Source organism: Sinocyclocheilus rhinocerous, unplaced genomic scaffold (assembly GCF_001515625.1).
Source record: "Sinocyclocheilus rhinocerous isolate Xijiao unplaced genomic scaffold, SAMN03320098_v1.1 scaffold1858, whole genome shotgun sequence".
Taxonomy (NCBI): domain Eukaryota; kingdom Metazoa; phylum Chordata; class Actinopteri; order Cypriniformes; family Cyprinidae; genus Sinocyclocheilus; species Sinocyclocheilus rhinocerous.
In genome coordinates this window covers 771,738-786,463 of record NW_015647052.1, presented here as the reverse complement: position 1 = coordinate 786,463, position 14,726 = coordinate 771,738, and the positions used below count along the sequence as shown (strand labels likewise).

At 35.4% G+C, this 14,726-nt stretch overlaps 1 protein-coding gene across 1 annotated transcript in view; it reads right to left on the bottom strand.

Moving 5' to 3' along the window:
* Positions 1 to 203: 203 nt before the first annotated feature.
* The window catches only part of LOC107708619 (AT-rich interactive domain-containing protein 3A-like), a 102,912-nt gene continuing 88,389 nt past the window's right edge, over positions 204 to 14,726 (bottom strand). The window contains exons 6-8 of the mRNA XM_016512898.1: positions 12,921 to 13,165; positions 11,016 to 11,303; positions 204 to 307 (exon numbers count right to left, since the gene is read on the bottom strand). Of these exons, the coding sequence (XP_016368384.1) occupies positions 204 to 307; positions 11,016 to 11,303; positions 12,921 to 13,165 (637 nt within the window). The remainder of the gene's footprint in view (positions 308 to 11,015; positions 11,304 to 12,920; positions 13,166 to 14,726) is intronic.

Sequence of the window (14,726 nt, the reverse complement as noted above, 5' to 3'; positions counted from 1 at the left end):
GCCAGTGGAGTAGTCTAGTTTTTTGTAGTGAGTATACTGTGATTTTTCCCTGCCAGCCGCATACTCACCCGTCCCAGAGCAGCACCTCATAAGCACCACCACACTCACTAAACAGGGCTCTACGCTTACTTTTATTTTTAGGAGCACTTGTGCTGCTAATTTGTAAAAAAAATAAAAATAAATTAGGAGCACAGAAAAGAAATTCAGGAGCACCTAATTACATTAGCATTTACAGCTGGATGAGAGAGAGCAGTCATCTCATTTGAATGCAGCAGACACGATCTCTGACATATCGTCATGGACTTCACTGTGAAGAAGGTGGAAAATCCAAAATAAACGACTTTTCATAAAGAAAAATCCAAAAACTGAACAAAACCAGAAAGAAAGCAAAGACCAGAACCAAGAACACCAGCTAAATACTGAAGACAACAATCAAGACCTAACAAAGTACAAAAAAAATAATAAAAATAAAAATGAAACGGACTATACATCTAAGGGAGGAAATGAAACTAAGGAACCAAAACTTCAACATAAAGTCCAAAACAGAACAGGTAATATGTGACATATAGAAACAAATCTTTCAAATGTTTTGAGATCATCAATGGATGTTTTACATGATATAAATTCTATATAGAAGTTATTTATATTTACCATTACCAGTTTATTCATACAGATAAAAAAAGTCAAAAGTAATGTCTCTGATAATAATGATGGCAGTAAATGTGTTACAGTATCAGTTTACAATACATAATAATGACAAACAGATACTACACTCTTGTTCTGCATTAACATAAAAAAGTACTTGACTTGCTCAAAGAAAAAAGATTTACATAAAGTTTTTTCTACTCTGAAATCATAAATTTGTAAGCTAATTAATCAGTATTCAGAACATGATACCATCACTGGAATATGCTGTGGTTGCTAATTGGTATTGACAGCACAAAGCCTGTGCTCTTAGATCAGCTGAGCTAATCAGCTCTGACAGCCATGAGGTGATTCTAGTGTGGAATCCTGCTCCTGAGGTCAAAGTTCATTGCTTAATCAATGGTCGCCAGGACAGCAGAGGATCAAAACAGCATCTTTGTTGTTTCTTTATCAATATCAGCCAGTGAATGATAGTGTAAAATCAGAGAAAACAACTCGAAACGTAATGATGTGGCTTCATTTGAATTAGGTGGCTGATTTTTCTATTTGTATTAATAAGACTTGATGCACATCATGATCCAGTACACCTACTAATAAACATCTTGATTTCACTGTGCTGTCCATGAATGATGAATCATATCTATAATTAAACTTATTAACTGAGGTTGTTCTCTTGCTGTAGCAGAAGTTCAGGCACTAAAATTAAATTAGAGTACAAGTGATATGCAGTCGGATTAGATGTTCTCATGTGAACCCAGGCAGGGTAATCTGACCCTGATCTGACACATGACCATTTTAAATCAGACCCTTAAGCGAAGAAAATATATTTCTTTATATATCAACAATCAATATATTTAATTCTTTATAATGCATATTGAAAATATACAGAATAATATATTGTGTTAATATTCATAAGGAATTGCCACTTTCCATATATTGAAAAATATTTGAATGTATGAATATATGTAGGCTACTAATATATATATATATTAGGGGCATTGTTTGGGTTGGAAGAGTTAAGGGACTTAGCACCTGAGATTGGGGGGATTTCCCCCCCTCTGGTTTATGCATCCCTGCCTCTGCTGAATTATTTTTATCTCCGGTGGGGATAAAACCATCCCGCGATCTCGCTTCGAGGTCCCGATCTTACTCAGATGATTCGCGATACGCGCTTTGAAGTCCCGAATCAAATGATTTGCGATACGCGATCCGATTGGAGCGCTTCGAAACAGTGAATCATTTTGCGACTCAATGGTTTAACTGATTCGGAGTTTCAAAAAGCTCCGTTGATACTGTGTTCTTTGCTCGCTTTCTCTATCATTTATTCGCTGCTTGAATAACCGTGGAAATGAAATCATTACAATTAATAGGCCTAACTTACAATGTTTTTAATAGATTGTGATCACGTTAAATACAGTTCCCGTCATATTAAAAACATTTCATGACATGACACCCATTATGGTAGGCCTACTTGCCTAAAAAGACGGGTTTATGATGTTCGTTATTAACAGATTACACTAACATTAGGTTACTTAGGCTACAGCCTTACCCTTACCGTCCACCTATGGAGAGAGAAAAAAGTTTTCAAAAGCATCTGCTTTTTTCACAAATCACACCCTATATATATATATATATATATATATATATATATATAGTGCCACAAACTGATCACCTCCATGCTACGCCGAATTGAGGCAGTAATTAAAGCAGAAGGAGACCCTACCAAGTTATTGAGTACATGTACAGTAAATGAACATACTTTTCAGAAGGCCAACAATTCACTAAAAAATTTTTTTTTATTGGTCTTATGGAGTATTCTAATTTGTTGAGATAGTGAGTTGGTGGGTTTTTGTTAAATGTGAGCCAAAATCATCACAATTAAAAGAACCAAAGACTTAAACTACTTCAGTCTGTGTGCACTGAATTTATTTAATACACGAGTTTCACAATTTGAGTTGAATTACTGAAATAAATGAACTTTTCCACGACATTCTAATTTATTGAGATGCACCTGTATATATTCAAATTTGGGAACATGTGCAATGTATGTAGTTATGTGGGAAATATATATTGTGATATTGCATTATATTTTCCAGTATATTCCCATATATTTTTGTTTCATAAACCATGTGGCCTATCGAAATTAAATACATATATTCTATATATAAATATATTGATCTATCTTTGTTGTGGAATCTGAAACTTTAAGTATAACAAGACAAAGTATTACTTCATAAGTGTATTCACTCCCGTATTATGTATTTCATACTGATGCTGTAATTATTATATTTATTGAGGCATTTAATAGGTCAGAAAAGTTTTTAAAGTTCAAAATAGGATTTCAACAAACAATACCTTTGGGTCCAATACACACTGGCCTCACAAAACTCCTTGTCTACCTGTCCTGAACTTGAATTGATGGTCTCCCTGACTTTATAGTACCTCCATTGATTGTGAAGGTGCTTGTCAGTGATGCATAAAATTAACACTGTGTTATAGGGCATGGATTTCTGTCAGGCTCTGACAAGATAACCCATTATTGGACGACGCTGCTAATTTGTTTTTGTTTATTCCGAAGTGTAATGTAACACTCCTTGAGTCTCAATGATAACTCTATTACCCGCAAATCCCAAGCAAAACCATTGACAGACACTAATCTTGGCCTACTCCTAATTACATCAGGTTCTTGGGTCTTAATGAAGCGATCTTTACTCCATTTTAGCTGCTTACTGCTGCACACACCCCTGGCATCATTAGTTTAATTGCCTGCGTTTGCAGTGCGGGATTTTGACCTTTGTCCAGTCGAGTCAACTTTATCTGTCTCTGTCCTTTTCCATTTTGTCTTTGTGGTTACTGTGGAATCGAATTGCTGATATTTGCTCTATAATACTAAACTGTGTTTAAATTCTGGACCATCTGCTCTTTCCACACACATCTCATTATCGTGTTTTAATATGAACATAATGAGACTGTTGTTCGGTGTTGACGGTCTTGTTGTTGTATACATCTTGTCGTTTATTGAACACTTGTCGCTTAATTTGCCTTTTGAGTGGACAGCTTTTTAACACGATCCTTAATTAAGTGACCTATCATCGGGATTCCAATCTTCTTTAATTTTTGTAAGGCTCAACTCTGGATTAAAGTGTGAATTTTGTTGGATTCCTGTCAAATCATTCGCTTGGTGTATACAAACAGATTTAGAGAGAATTTATTGTCATCACTTGTCTAGAAACTTGGTTCCTGTACCTCAACTTGTAGTGTGTAGAGCGAGCAACACCAGGGTCATGGGTTTGATTCCCAGGAAATACACAAACTACTGAAAAACATATCACCATTCAAACATTTGCACAGCACAGATGTACTGTATTCAATTGAGCAAGGCGTAAAGTTAAGACGGAAGTTTTCTATTTCAAATAAATGCTGTTTTTTTTTGTTGCTTTTTTAAATAAAAGTATCAGTTTCCACAAAACTATTAAGTAATGCTACTGCTTTCAGCATTGATAATAATCGGAAATGTTTCTTGAGCAGCAAATCAGCATATCAGAATGATTTCTGAAGGATCATGTGACACTGAAGACTGGAGTAATGATGCTGAAAATTCAGCTTTGCCATCACAGGAATAAATTATATTTTAAAATATACGTGACCCTGGACCACAAAACCAGTCTTAAGTCGCTGGGGTATATTTGTAGCAATAGCCAAAAAAACATTGTATGGGTCTCATACAATGTTATCGTATGAGACCCATACAATGTATGGGTTGTAATCACCCAGAAATCAAATCAGAAATCAAAATTATCGATTTTTTTTAATGCCAAAAATCATTAGGGTATTAAGTAAAGATCATGTTCCATGAAGATATTTTGTAAATTTCCTACCGTAAATATATTAAAACTTAATTTTTGATTAGTAATATGCATTGCTAAGCACTTCATTTGGACAAAATTAAAGGACGATTTTCTCAATATTTAGATTTTTTTGCACCCTCAGATTCCAGATTTTCTAATAGTTGTATCTCGGCCAAATATTGTCCTATCCTAACAAACCATAGATCAAGGGAAAGCTTATTTATTCAGCTTTCAGATGATGTACAAATCTCAATTTTGAAAAATTGACACTTAAGACTGGTTTTGGTCCAGGGTCACAAATATTAAAATAGTAAACAATAGTAAAATAGTAAACATTGTAATAATGTTTCAAAATATTATTATTTTATTACAGAATTATTTTTGATTAAATAAATACAGCCTTGGTGAGTATAAGAGAATTTTTTTGAAAACATAAAAAAAAATAAAAAAACTTACTCACCCCAGACATCTGTTAGTGTAGATGTAAAATAGTTTATGCTGCAGCCAGTGGTTCCTCCTGTATTTTATGTTTGGCCATTTCTTTCTCTCCAAAACCTTTCATAAGCAATATTACATATTAAATCAGCATTAAACTTTTGTCCAATGATACTTTTGTTACAGCAGTTTAACAAACATTTAAAACCAAAAGAAAACTCACCTGGACATTAAAGTGGAAAGCAGTACTTTTATTTCTAATTATGCTACAAGTCAATGGCAAAACAAACAAACAAAACAAACAAACAAAAAATCTTTCACCAGTTTTTTTTTCTTCTTTTTTTAACCCCTGAGCACCACAATCCAGCTTTCCCATAATGCACTGGATTTATCCAAAGTGAATAAAAGGAAAATAAGCTTCATACACAGCGTATACTAGGATCTAAAATCTACCAGCAAAGCATCGTTGACATAGCTAAACAAGGTAAACAACATGTTATTCTTTAAGCACATGAGTGAATCTTTTTTTTTTTTCCTTAACCATTATTAAAATGATAGTCTTTTTATGAACAAATGTTCCAACATTGTCATCAGCACTAAGCCTGTGAATGTGATTTCGTAAAAACCTTGGTTATGGAATCACTCTGATTCGTGGTTTTTTGCTTTACAGTCAACAAGCACCCCAGAGTTCGTCCAGGATTTGCTCTAGAAATCTCTGCAGTCTAGTGACATGAGCAGAAGAGAGAACAGACTGTGCCACTGCTGTGAAAAAAATAAGAGCAAAGTCTCTTCATACGCTGATCAAGAGGTAAATTACACTGAACAACAGGAATCAAGACAATTGTGCATTGATTGTGCCCTCTGTAATTCCACATAAATATAGACTATATATTTCCATTAATCCTTGCTCCTATACAACAACAAAATGACGGTCAGGTTTACTTGTTTCATTAATTGTTAGTTGTGCTAAAACCCTGGAAACTGTTATTACATTCTTAGATTGCCATCCGTGCACTGAGACTAACTAAATATACAGCTTGGCCTTTTTTTTGTTTTTTGTTGGATAACATTTTGATCCAAGTGCTTAAAATCAAGTTTTGCCACAGCAGGATCAAATGAAAACATTTTTCTGCTGCTTGAGATTAAAAGTTAAGAATGACAGTATCGGGCTGAAATTATAAATCCAACAATACTGTCACATCTTTGGTATTTTTAAAAATAAGTCCCGTTCTGAGCACGTCTCCACATTCAAATCCCATTAAAGAGAGTATAAAACAAAACAATGGATTTTCTATTAGTTAGTTTTGATTTAGAGTAGGTTACATATTTTCTGAAAGCCACAGTATGTTGTGAACAGAAATGACATCTGACATCAATGGAACTGCTGCAAACCGTAAAGCTAAAACACTTCATTAAACTAAACGCCAAAGGTTGCAGCGTAACGTAAGATATGTTTCATTACATGTCTTTTAGATCTGATTCAAACATCTACTGATACTGTAATGAAGAACCTGGATCAGATCAATATTGAATCAATCTGAACAGCTGTATTCCTAAAATAGTATCCTTCTGGTATTTTATTTTCCCCCGCGCATAAAAAAACAAAACAATGCCACTCACAAAAATGAACAAGCAAAGGAAATGACGCTGTGTCGAGCCCTGTGTGGTCCAGCCTCTGGTTCTGCAGCACAAATCACGCAGGCAAAAGTGAATTTGGACCAGAAAGGCTATGATTAAAAACTGGCTGCTGTGATTATGTTGTTGGCACAGTCTATAACAAATGAGGTAGATGTGTGTTCATTATATATTCCCTTCTTTGGTAAAACAATACACAATAGAAAAAAATCCAGTGATTTGTTGAAAAAAACATTTTCAAGTGGCTTCACAATAAAAATAATAGAAATGAAATAAATGAGGTATATCTTGTTTTTATAATCTATTATCTGTGTACAGGTTTGCAGGATTTGTGAGGTATTGGGCTATAATGTGACTTTTTTTTCTTAAAAAAACAACAACAACATAAAAAGCGATGTTGCTGAAAGCACTGAAACAGCCCAAGTTTCAACATGAAAGGAAGAGAATAGAAGTAATAATAAATACAACTTGAAATAGTCTACTGAATTCTAAAAAAAAATGACACAATAATATCCTCCCATTTCCTTACCGACAGAAAAGAGAAGAAAAAGAAATAAACAAGAGTGTGAGCAAAACAAATTAAATAAAGGAGAATGGAATAAAGGACGAGAGGTGACCTCTCAAATGCAAGTGCATTGTTGAAAACTTGATGAAAATTGGATTCTATTCACAAGAGATCTCACCTCATGAACTGATGCCTAAGATGAGCCACATTCAGCCTGTTCACGGCACATAATCTTCTTCTCAAGAGCCTCTCTTTTCTGGCTGAAATACATTTTTTTATGATCAACGTCCAGCTCACAGTCACACGTCACAATATCATTTGACCCTCGACTTCTGAAACCTGTATTAACCAGTGTGACCCATTTTTCCGTCTACTAAACCATTTAATGAACACTTAAATCTCTTTGCTATAAAACACGAGCTGAGGTGGTGGAAAATCATTGAACACTGTCGACAAGTGTTACCAAAATAACTCACTAATCAATGGAATATATTTCGCCCCGGCCGCGGGCCAAAACCTTCTCATGAGAAGAGAATATAGTAGACATAATCCTGTCAGCTTTCCTCAATATCAAGCTATACATGACCAATCTTGCACATTTGGCAAGAATTATGATTCTCCCAGTCCTTTAAAGATTATGTAGATGACTGCTTCGATGGATATAATGATATATTTTCTTTACAAACATATATTTAAGCAGTAATACAGTAAATAACTGTTTCTCCCTGACTATTTGATGCCCAAGTTAAATGGGATGTGCTTTGCTTAAAATCAAGATATTAAAATTCCAGCTTGACAATTCATTCATTTTCATTTCAACTTTCTGAGAATTTACAGTGGCATCAGATGTGTGATGGTGGTGATAAAACTCTGCATTAATTATTGTAGCATTATCAAATAAACCACTTGCTCTCGTTCTCTTTGGTTCTAGCTGATAGTAGCTCTTGTTGTTTGATTCAAGAACGCAACAAGTAAAGATAAAGATGCCAAACCGTCAGGATCTGTGTAGGAAAGTGAAGAATCTTGCTTTGATGCAACATGATGTTCATGTCATTGTCGCGCAGTAAGCTCCACACTGAATAATGCATCCTCATAAGAACAAAATTACAAGCTGCAACTTGCTGCATATGTAAATGTAGCACACTTCAAATCAGCTGTTGGTGCTCAGCCTTTTTTTTTAATGGAAGTTTTTTTTGATGACGGACGCTCCTGTCCTGATTGCAGGGGGAGGGTTAGAAAAACGGGAAAAAGTGTACATTGTACATTGTACCATTGAAGGAGACAGAAAAAACCGGTCCAACAGAATGACCTAAAGACCCTGCCTTATCTGATGTCGGGGGGGGAGTTGAGTGAGGTGTTGTGGGCCAGGGAGAAGCTCAAGGGGAGGTGGCTGGTCCGTGTGAGGAGGAGGAAGAGGAGGACGGCTGCATCTGGGTGCTGAGCCCTGGGCTGCTGCTCTTTCCCTGTGAGCTGTGTTGGTGATGGACTCGCTGGCTGCCTGGCATGAAACCTATGGCTGGCTTACGGGCAAACAGGACCCCTGGAGTCAGAAGACACATATTTAAAGCTTATGAACACCCAAAACACCACTACATAACACAACACCAGCGGTTCAGTCACTGAATCAGTTTGTATATATTTATTAAAAACATTTAAGTGCAATTAAAAATATTCTTATGCAATAAATATTATGATTATAGATAATTTCATGCAATAATTATATCACAGTCAATAGTAATATAAATAATAACATAATCAAAAAAACAAAAACAAGTTCAACTATGTTTTGTATGTGATCAACACCCCCTTGCGCAAGCCGTCCCTATATTTTGGTGACTTTTTTTCATTTGCACAAAACCGGAGGATGCAGTACCCGAAATACCTGATGTCTGTATATTGATTAAGTATCTGAATTTTGTTAAAATCCACATGAAAAATGTGAAGATGCTGACTAAAGAAACACTAAGATTTTGAAAGGATATGAAGAGAGTTAATTTGCGTGAAATTCTCGTAAATCAAATGAATCACATATATCTAAAATTTCCGGAGAATATCTTCCGAATCTAGGATAATTTCAGACATGATAGGATTGTGGAAGGCGACTAAATCATAATCATTCAAGCAAATCATAGGCATTTTCATGCTTTTGAACAGAAGCCTGTCACTGGCAATTCCCTTCATTCACTTCTATTCATTTCTGCTCTGTCTCTTTTTACACACAAAAATGCATCCTGTGCAAACTGCCCCTTTCTCATTCTGTGCTACTACTCGGTGTGACTTGGCAAGGACGTGATTAAATACATTTTTGTTTATATATTTTATTTTAGGTTTTTAACATAAAGCAAAGAGTATGAAGAACAAAGCAAGTAAATTCATATTTTTTTTTTTTTACGATTTCTTATATAATTAATTACGCTAAACTAAAGCATTAAATCATCCTCCTAGAAAAAACCTTCAAAGCTCTATGTTCTAGGGCTCTACAACTTTACAGGGAACAAACCTTCAGTAGAAATGATAAATCCGATGCCACTTCAACTTGATCTCCTGAAATGTTCCCAGCAAGCTTATGAGCCATCTTCTAGTAATTACGGTCTCTCGCACATCAGGCACAAGCACTGTATCTAGCTAAGGAGGAGGGCCTTTCTCTTGGGCACGAAAGACAATAAGCTCCATCGACCTCCTGGCGCCCAGGCCCAATTTGTTACACACAATGTATTCAACAGAAATACATTAAGTTGGAGACCATTAGATACATTTTTTTGTTTTTTCATATTTCCAAGAAGTCAGTCATATTTCCAAGAAGTCAGCGACTGTCGGCACTTTCGGTTTTCACTCTTTCATTACTTTGGATATCTATTTGCAGGTTAACACAAAATAACATTTAGTATAATCTTTAAATTGCAGAGTGTTTCTGTGTGAAAGTCCTGCCCAGCATTATAGAATTATGCTACATTGTCCCACCATATAAAGAGTCTCTTTTTTATGGGTGGTATAAGAGTAACAGTCATGCAGAAGACAACAAAACATTGCTCATGACCAGCCTGAATGAAGGTGCACTGAAATCATTCAAATTAGACAAACGGCTCGATAGAAATCACATTTCTTCATCAGTTTCACCATTCATTTACACTTAATTATGTTTTATTTTTTTCAGAATGTCTCATGAACTCTTAACCATTCTCTGTCACAAAAGCAACTTGTTATAGTTTTATAAAATAACAAGAATATTCATCATTCATAAACAATTATTCATAACTCATATTCAGAAATAAAATGTTTGTCCTAAATTCTTTCAGTATTGTTTTGACAGTTATTCTCTCACAGATGACACTGATCATAATATACTGAAATAAAATTAAATTAAATAATTTTTTCCTTACTAAAATGTTTTTCATAAATTCCTTCAGTTTGATAAGGGAAAAATGGGAAGGCTAATGTTTTGTCATGCTTTGTATGGCAGTCAAACGAGCTGCCGTTGGCTAGTATTTGTGATAAACTTCTCTACCCGAATCTACATTATCTGATACACAATGCCTTCTCTCATCGCACTACTGACTTTATAGTTCATTCTTGAGAAACACTTTACTTTACTGCCATTTATATTATATATACACACAAGTCTACAAACTGCTGCCAATTCATTCATCTTTCAAGTTGCTGTTATGGAAAAATATACTATGGGGAAGTCAATGGGGACCAGAAACTGTTTGGTTACCCACATTCTTAAAAATATATTTTATGTTTAAAAGAAGAAAGAAAGAAATTCAAACAGGTTTGGAACAACTTGAGGGTGAGTAAATGAATTTTCATTTTTGGGTGAACTTTCTCTTTATGTTTGAGCCTTAAAAAGTAAAAAAAAAAAGAGTAAATTACAATAAAGAGATTTTTGTGAAAGCATATACCGAACAAACATATATGAGAACCATCTTTGCATTCCTTGCACCCACCTCTATTGTTCAGTTTGATGTTCATGGGTAGCTGGGTTGCCATGGCGAAGAGATTCTGCTGTAATGCATGTTGCATTATTCTCTGCTGCTCCTCTGCCATCAACATCACTTTCTTCTCCGGTGGCTCTCCAGACTCCAGCTTCTCCCGGAGCTGCTCCAATGCGGCCGCCTGCACAGCTGCTGCAGCTGCAGCCTGAGCCGCAGCCGCCTGAGCTGCACTGTGGTGGCTGGCCAAAGACACAGGGATGCCAACCCTGTTAGTCAGGCAGCTGGACAGCATGGAGTCCTCTGTGGAGCAAGAAAGCATCATGAAGTCTGTGTGTAAGGCAGTACTACAGTAACTTTTTTTAGGTGACAGAACACTTTAACAACAAAACAAAAATATTGGACCATCTAACATCCCAAATCTTGGAAAAACTGTCAACTTTAAACAATTTCCTACTATTTTAAGTAGTGGACAATTTACCCATAGTTTATGCTTAATTTTGCAACACAGAACACTTACAAACAGTAAAGCAAAACAGCATAACATGAAAACAGAAGCCCTTTATCACAAATGAATGTAACACAATCTTTAAAATTATGACTTACTCATTGTTATGAGTTGATTAATTTAAATTTTTTTTCTTCATATTTTTGAATAAAAACTGAAATATTATGAAATATTATTATAATACAAAAAAGAACTGTTTGATTTTAATACATTGTAAAATGTCATTTAATCCTGTGATGGCAAAACTGAATTTTCAGCAGTCATTACTCTAGTCTTCAGTCAGTATCACATGATCCTTCAGCAACCATTCTAAAATGCTGAACTGCTGTTCAAGAAACATTTCTTATTATTATAAATGATGAGTAATAATTTTTGATGACTAGAAAGTTCAAAAGAACAGCATTCATTTAAAATAGAAATATTTTGTACCATTATAAATGTCCTTACTATCACTTTTGATCAATTTAACGCATCCTTCCTGAATAAAAACATTTATTTCTTAAAAAAAAAAAAAATCTCACTCACCCCAAATTGTTGAACATTTTGAACGGTTAGTGTATTTTTTTCTTTTTTTATATTTTATTTTACTTATCTGACATTAGTTTTAATACTGTGGACCTGATTCACTTAAAATCAACATTTTAAAATCAAAATTTTATATTGTAAAATGGTTTTGCAAATGAAAAGGAAGTTATTCAATAATCTGAATGCAGCATTTTATTCAACAAATTTAGGTTTAGCAATATGCTGCAACAACATCCTCACAGGGAAGTATGAGTATGAAACACAAGTCATGACATCTATTTAAAGCTGCTTCGTAAACACTATAAATACTGTCAGATTCGTAAGGCTCTTTGATCCTTAAAGTTGCGTGACTTGTCTTTTTCCATATGGGCACATTACTGAATCATGAAGCAGCCCATGTCTCTTTGTGTTTCATTGCTCCTGCTGCTGTGATGCGGAAACTGGCAGAGTGGGCAAGAGGAAGTCTTGCAAGCTGTTTCCTGTCTGCTCTGATGACCATTCAGGCCACTGCGTGGAATAAGCGTGAGTAAGATGTGGCAGTGTTATTGTGTAAGAGAGATAACTTCTTCTTTGGAGGATCTAGGTTGTAATTAACATGATCTGAAATAACATTCAATTTCCTGATAAGGAATAACACTTTTCTTTCGCTTTCTTTTCAAAAATCAACCATCAATAGAATGCTTATACATAATTACATTTTCATTTTTATTATTTTATCTATTTCTCATTGTAGTCTATTTTATTTTATCGATACAGCAAAGAATTATTGCGCAAAGGAGGTAAAATGTTGTATGTTCAGCTGTGTATTAATATTTAAGTATTTTAACATTGATTTTTTTAAGTAGTTCCAGAAATAGGTTGTGACAAAGGGAAATACAAACACAAACCTTTCTTGATAACAGTGGTCTGAGTCATGTGCCCACCGTTAGGAGTGGGCATGCTAATGTGGGGCATCTGGAGTTTGGGGGAAGCCAGCAGTGTGGGGGTTCCCATGGGGGAGTAGCTGAAGAGGGTGGAGCCATAACTCTGTCTCCGCCCTTCACGACGGTTGCTGTCGATAGCTGCCTGAAGCTCACCGGGAGAGCTCAGTCCCCGCTTTTCACATTCATATGGATAGAGGTACTTCATATACCTGTAGACAAGAAAGGACAGAACGTGAAGCTACACCTAAATATCAAACCAAGTGGCATCTTCAAATAAAAGCTCAGGATCTTTACTCAGAACAAACTTCACGTTTCTGAGACATTTTTTAAATGACTTTTGATCAGAAGATCTCAAAGTGATTGTTATGTATGAACAGGGGCGTAATTTCCACTGGGGACAGGGGGGACATGTCCCCACCACTTTTCAAAATCACGTTTGTGTCTCCCCACTTTCAAATTCGTTTGTTATGATTTTTTTAACCGCACGCCGTCATCGCCACGGAGGAGCAGGACCGAGCAGAACACAGACGTACACGTCCACGTCCAGGAACGTCGTGTGCACACTCTAAAAATAGCTCACTGAAAGTTTTAATGAGCAGGTATTGTGGTTGCGGCACAGTCTGCGATGAAAAATTGAGTCTCACATTATTTAAACATTATTCAAAACATTAATGGTGAACATTTTACTGGATTTTGTATCACCATAGTCCCTAAATGTATGTACATGCAGGAAATGGGATTCAAATCGAAAACCTTTTCCCCCATTTTGTGCCCTCCCCCCCACTTCTCAAACCAAAGTTACACCCTTGTGTATGAAGTTCACGCAGGTGTCGTAACCACTGGTGTAGTTCAACCACTGACAGTTGGCAGCTCATTTTGAACTGTACATCTATTGTTTTAACCCTATCATATATTTAATGAATTTTTCAAAACTATGTCAGAGAGTGACTCTGCGTCTCATTCAGAGCTTCTGCTGTTTGTTTTGTTCAGGCATGTAGTATAATTTCACAAAGCTAGTCAGAACATTCTGTTTTTGCTTCAAATTGAAAAAGTTTTTTTTTTTTACCCAGTCATTTAAAAATAACACATTTTAGTGCTGTAACGACAATACCGTGACACCGTGAAACCGTGATATTTTTGCTTAAGGTTATCATACCGTCAAAATCTCATACCGGCCCATGCCTATAAGAGAGCATTGTTCACAAGTTTCTGCATTAACCTAACTAGGGCACAGCTTCAAACTCTGGGTCAAAAATGGGTTGCTAGGATGATTTTAGGAAAATAAATATCTAAGATACATTAAAAATAACAAAATTTGTTTTCATAAAAATAAAATTCAATCATAGTATGGGTATAAATATGCGAAAAATATCTGACTTAAATATGTAACAGTTTTAATTAAACATGCATATAAACACTTTGTGCTTTCGAATTATGTCTTACTCTTATCTGTATGATCAAAAATGATGTATTTTATGTTTCAGCTGTTCAATCGTGCCGGCGCCTGGCACACTCACACAGACACACACACACACCACATATTCGCAAATCAAACTTGACATCGCAGTCTGTTCATTATCAAAATAAAATACAGTCAACCAAAAATATAAAAGGTTACACTGGTCAATTTAAATAGTCCGTGGTATAACTGGTCCAATTTGTATGCCAAGCACATTTTTGCTCATGTGAAGAGGATATTTCTGTCGATATACGAACGCGCGTAAAGTACAAAGCCTCTACATTATAAATAATAGTTTCATTCAAATACAT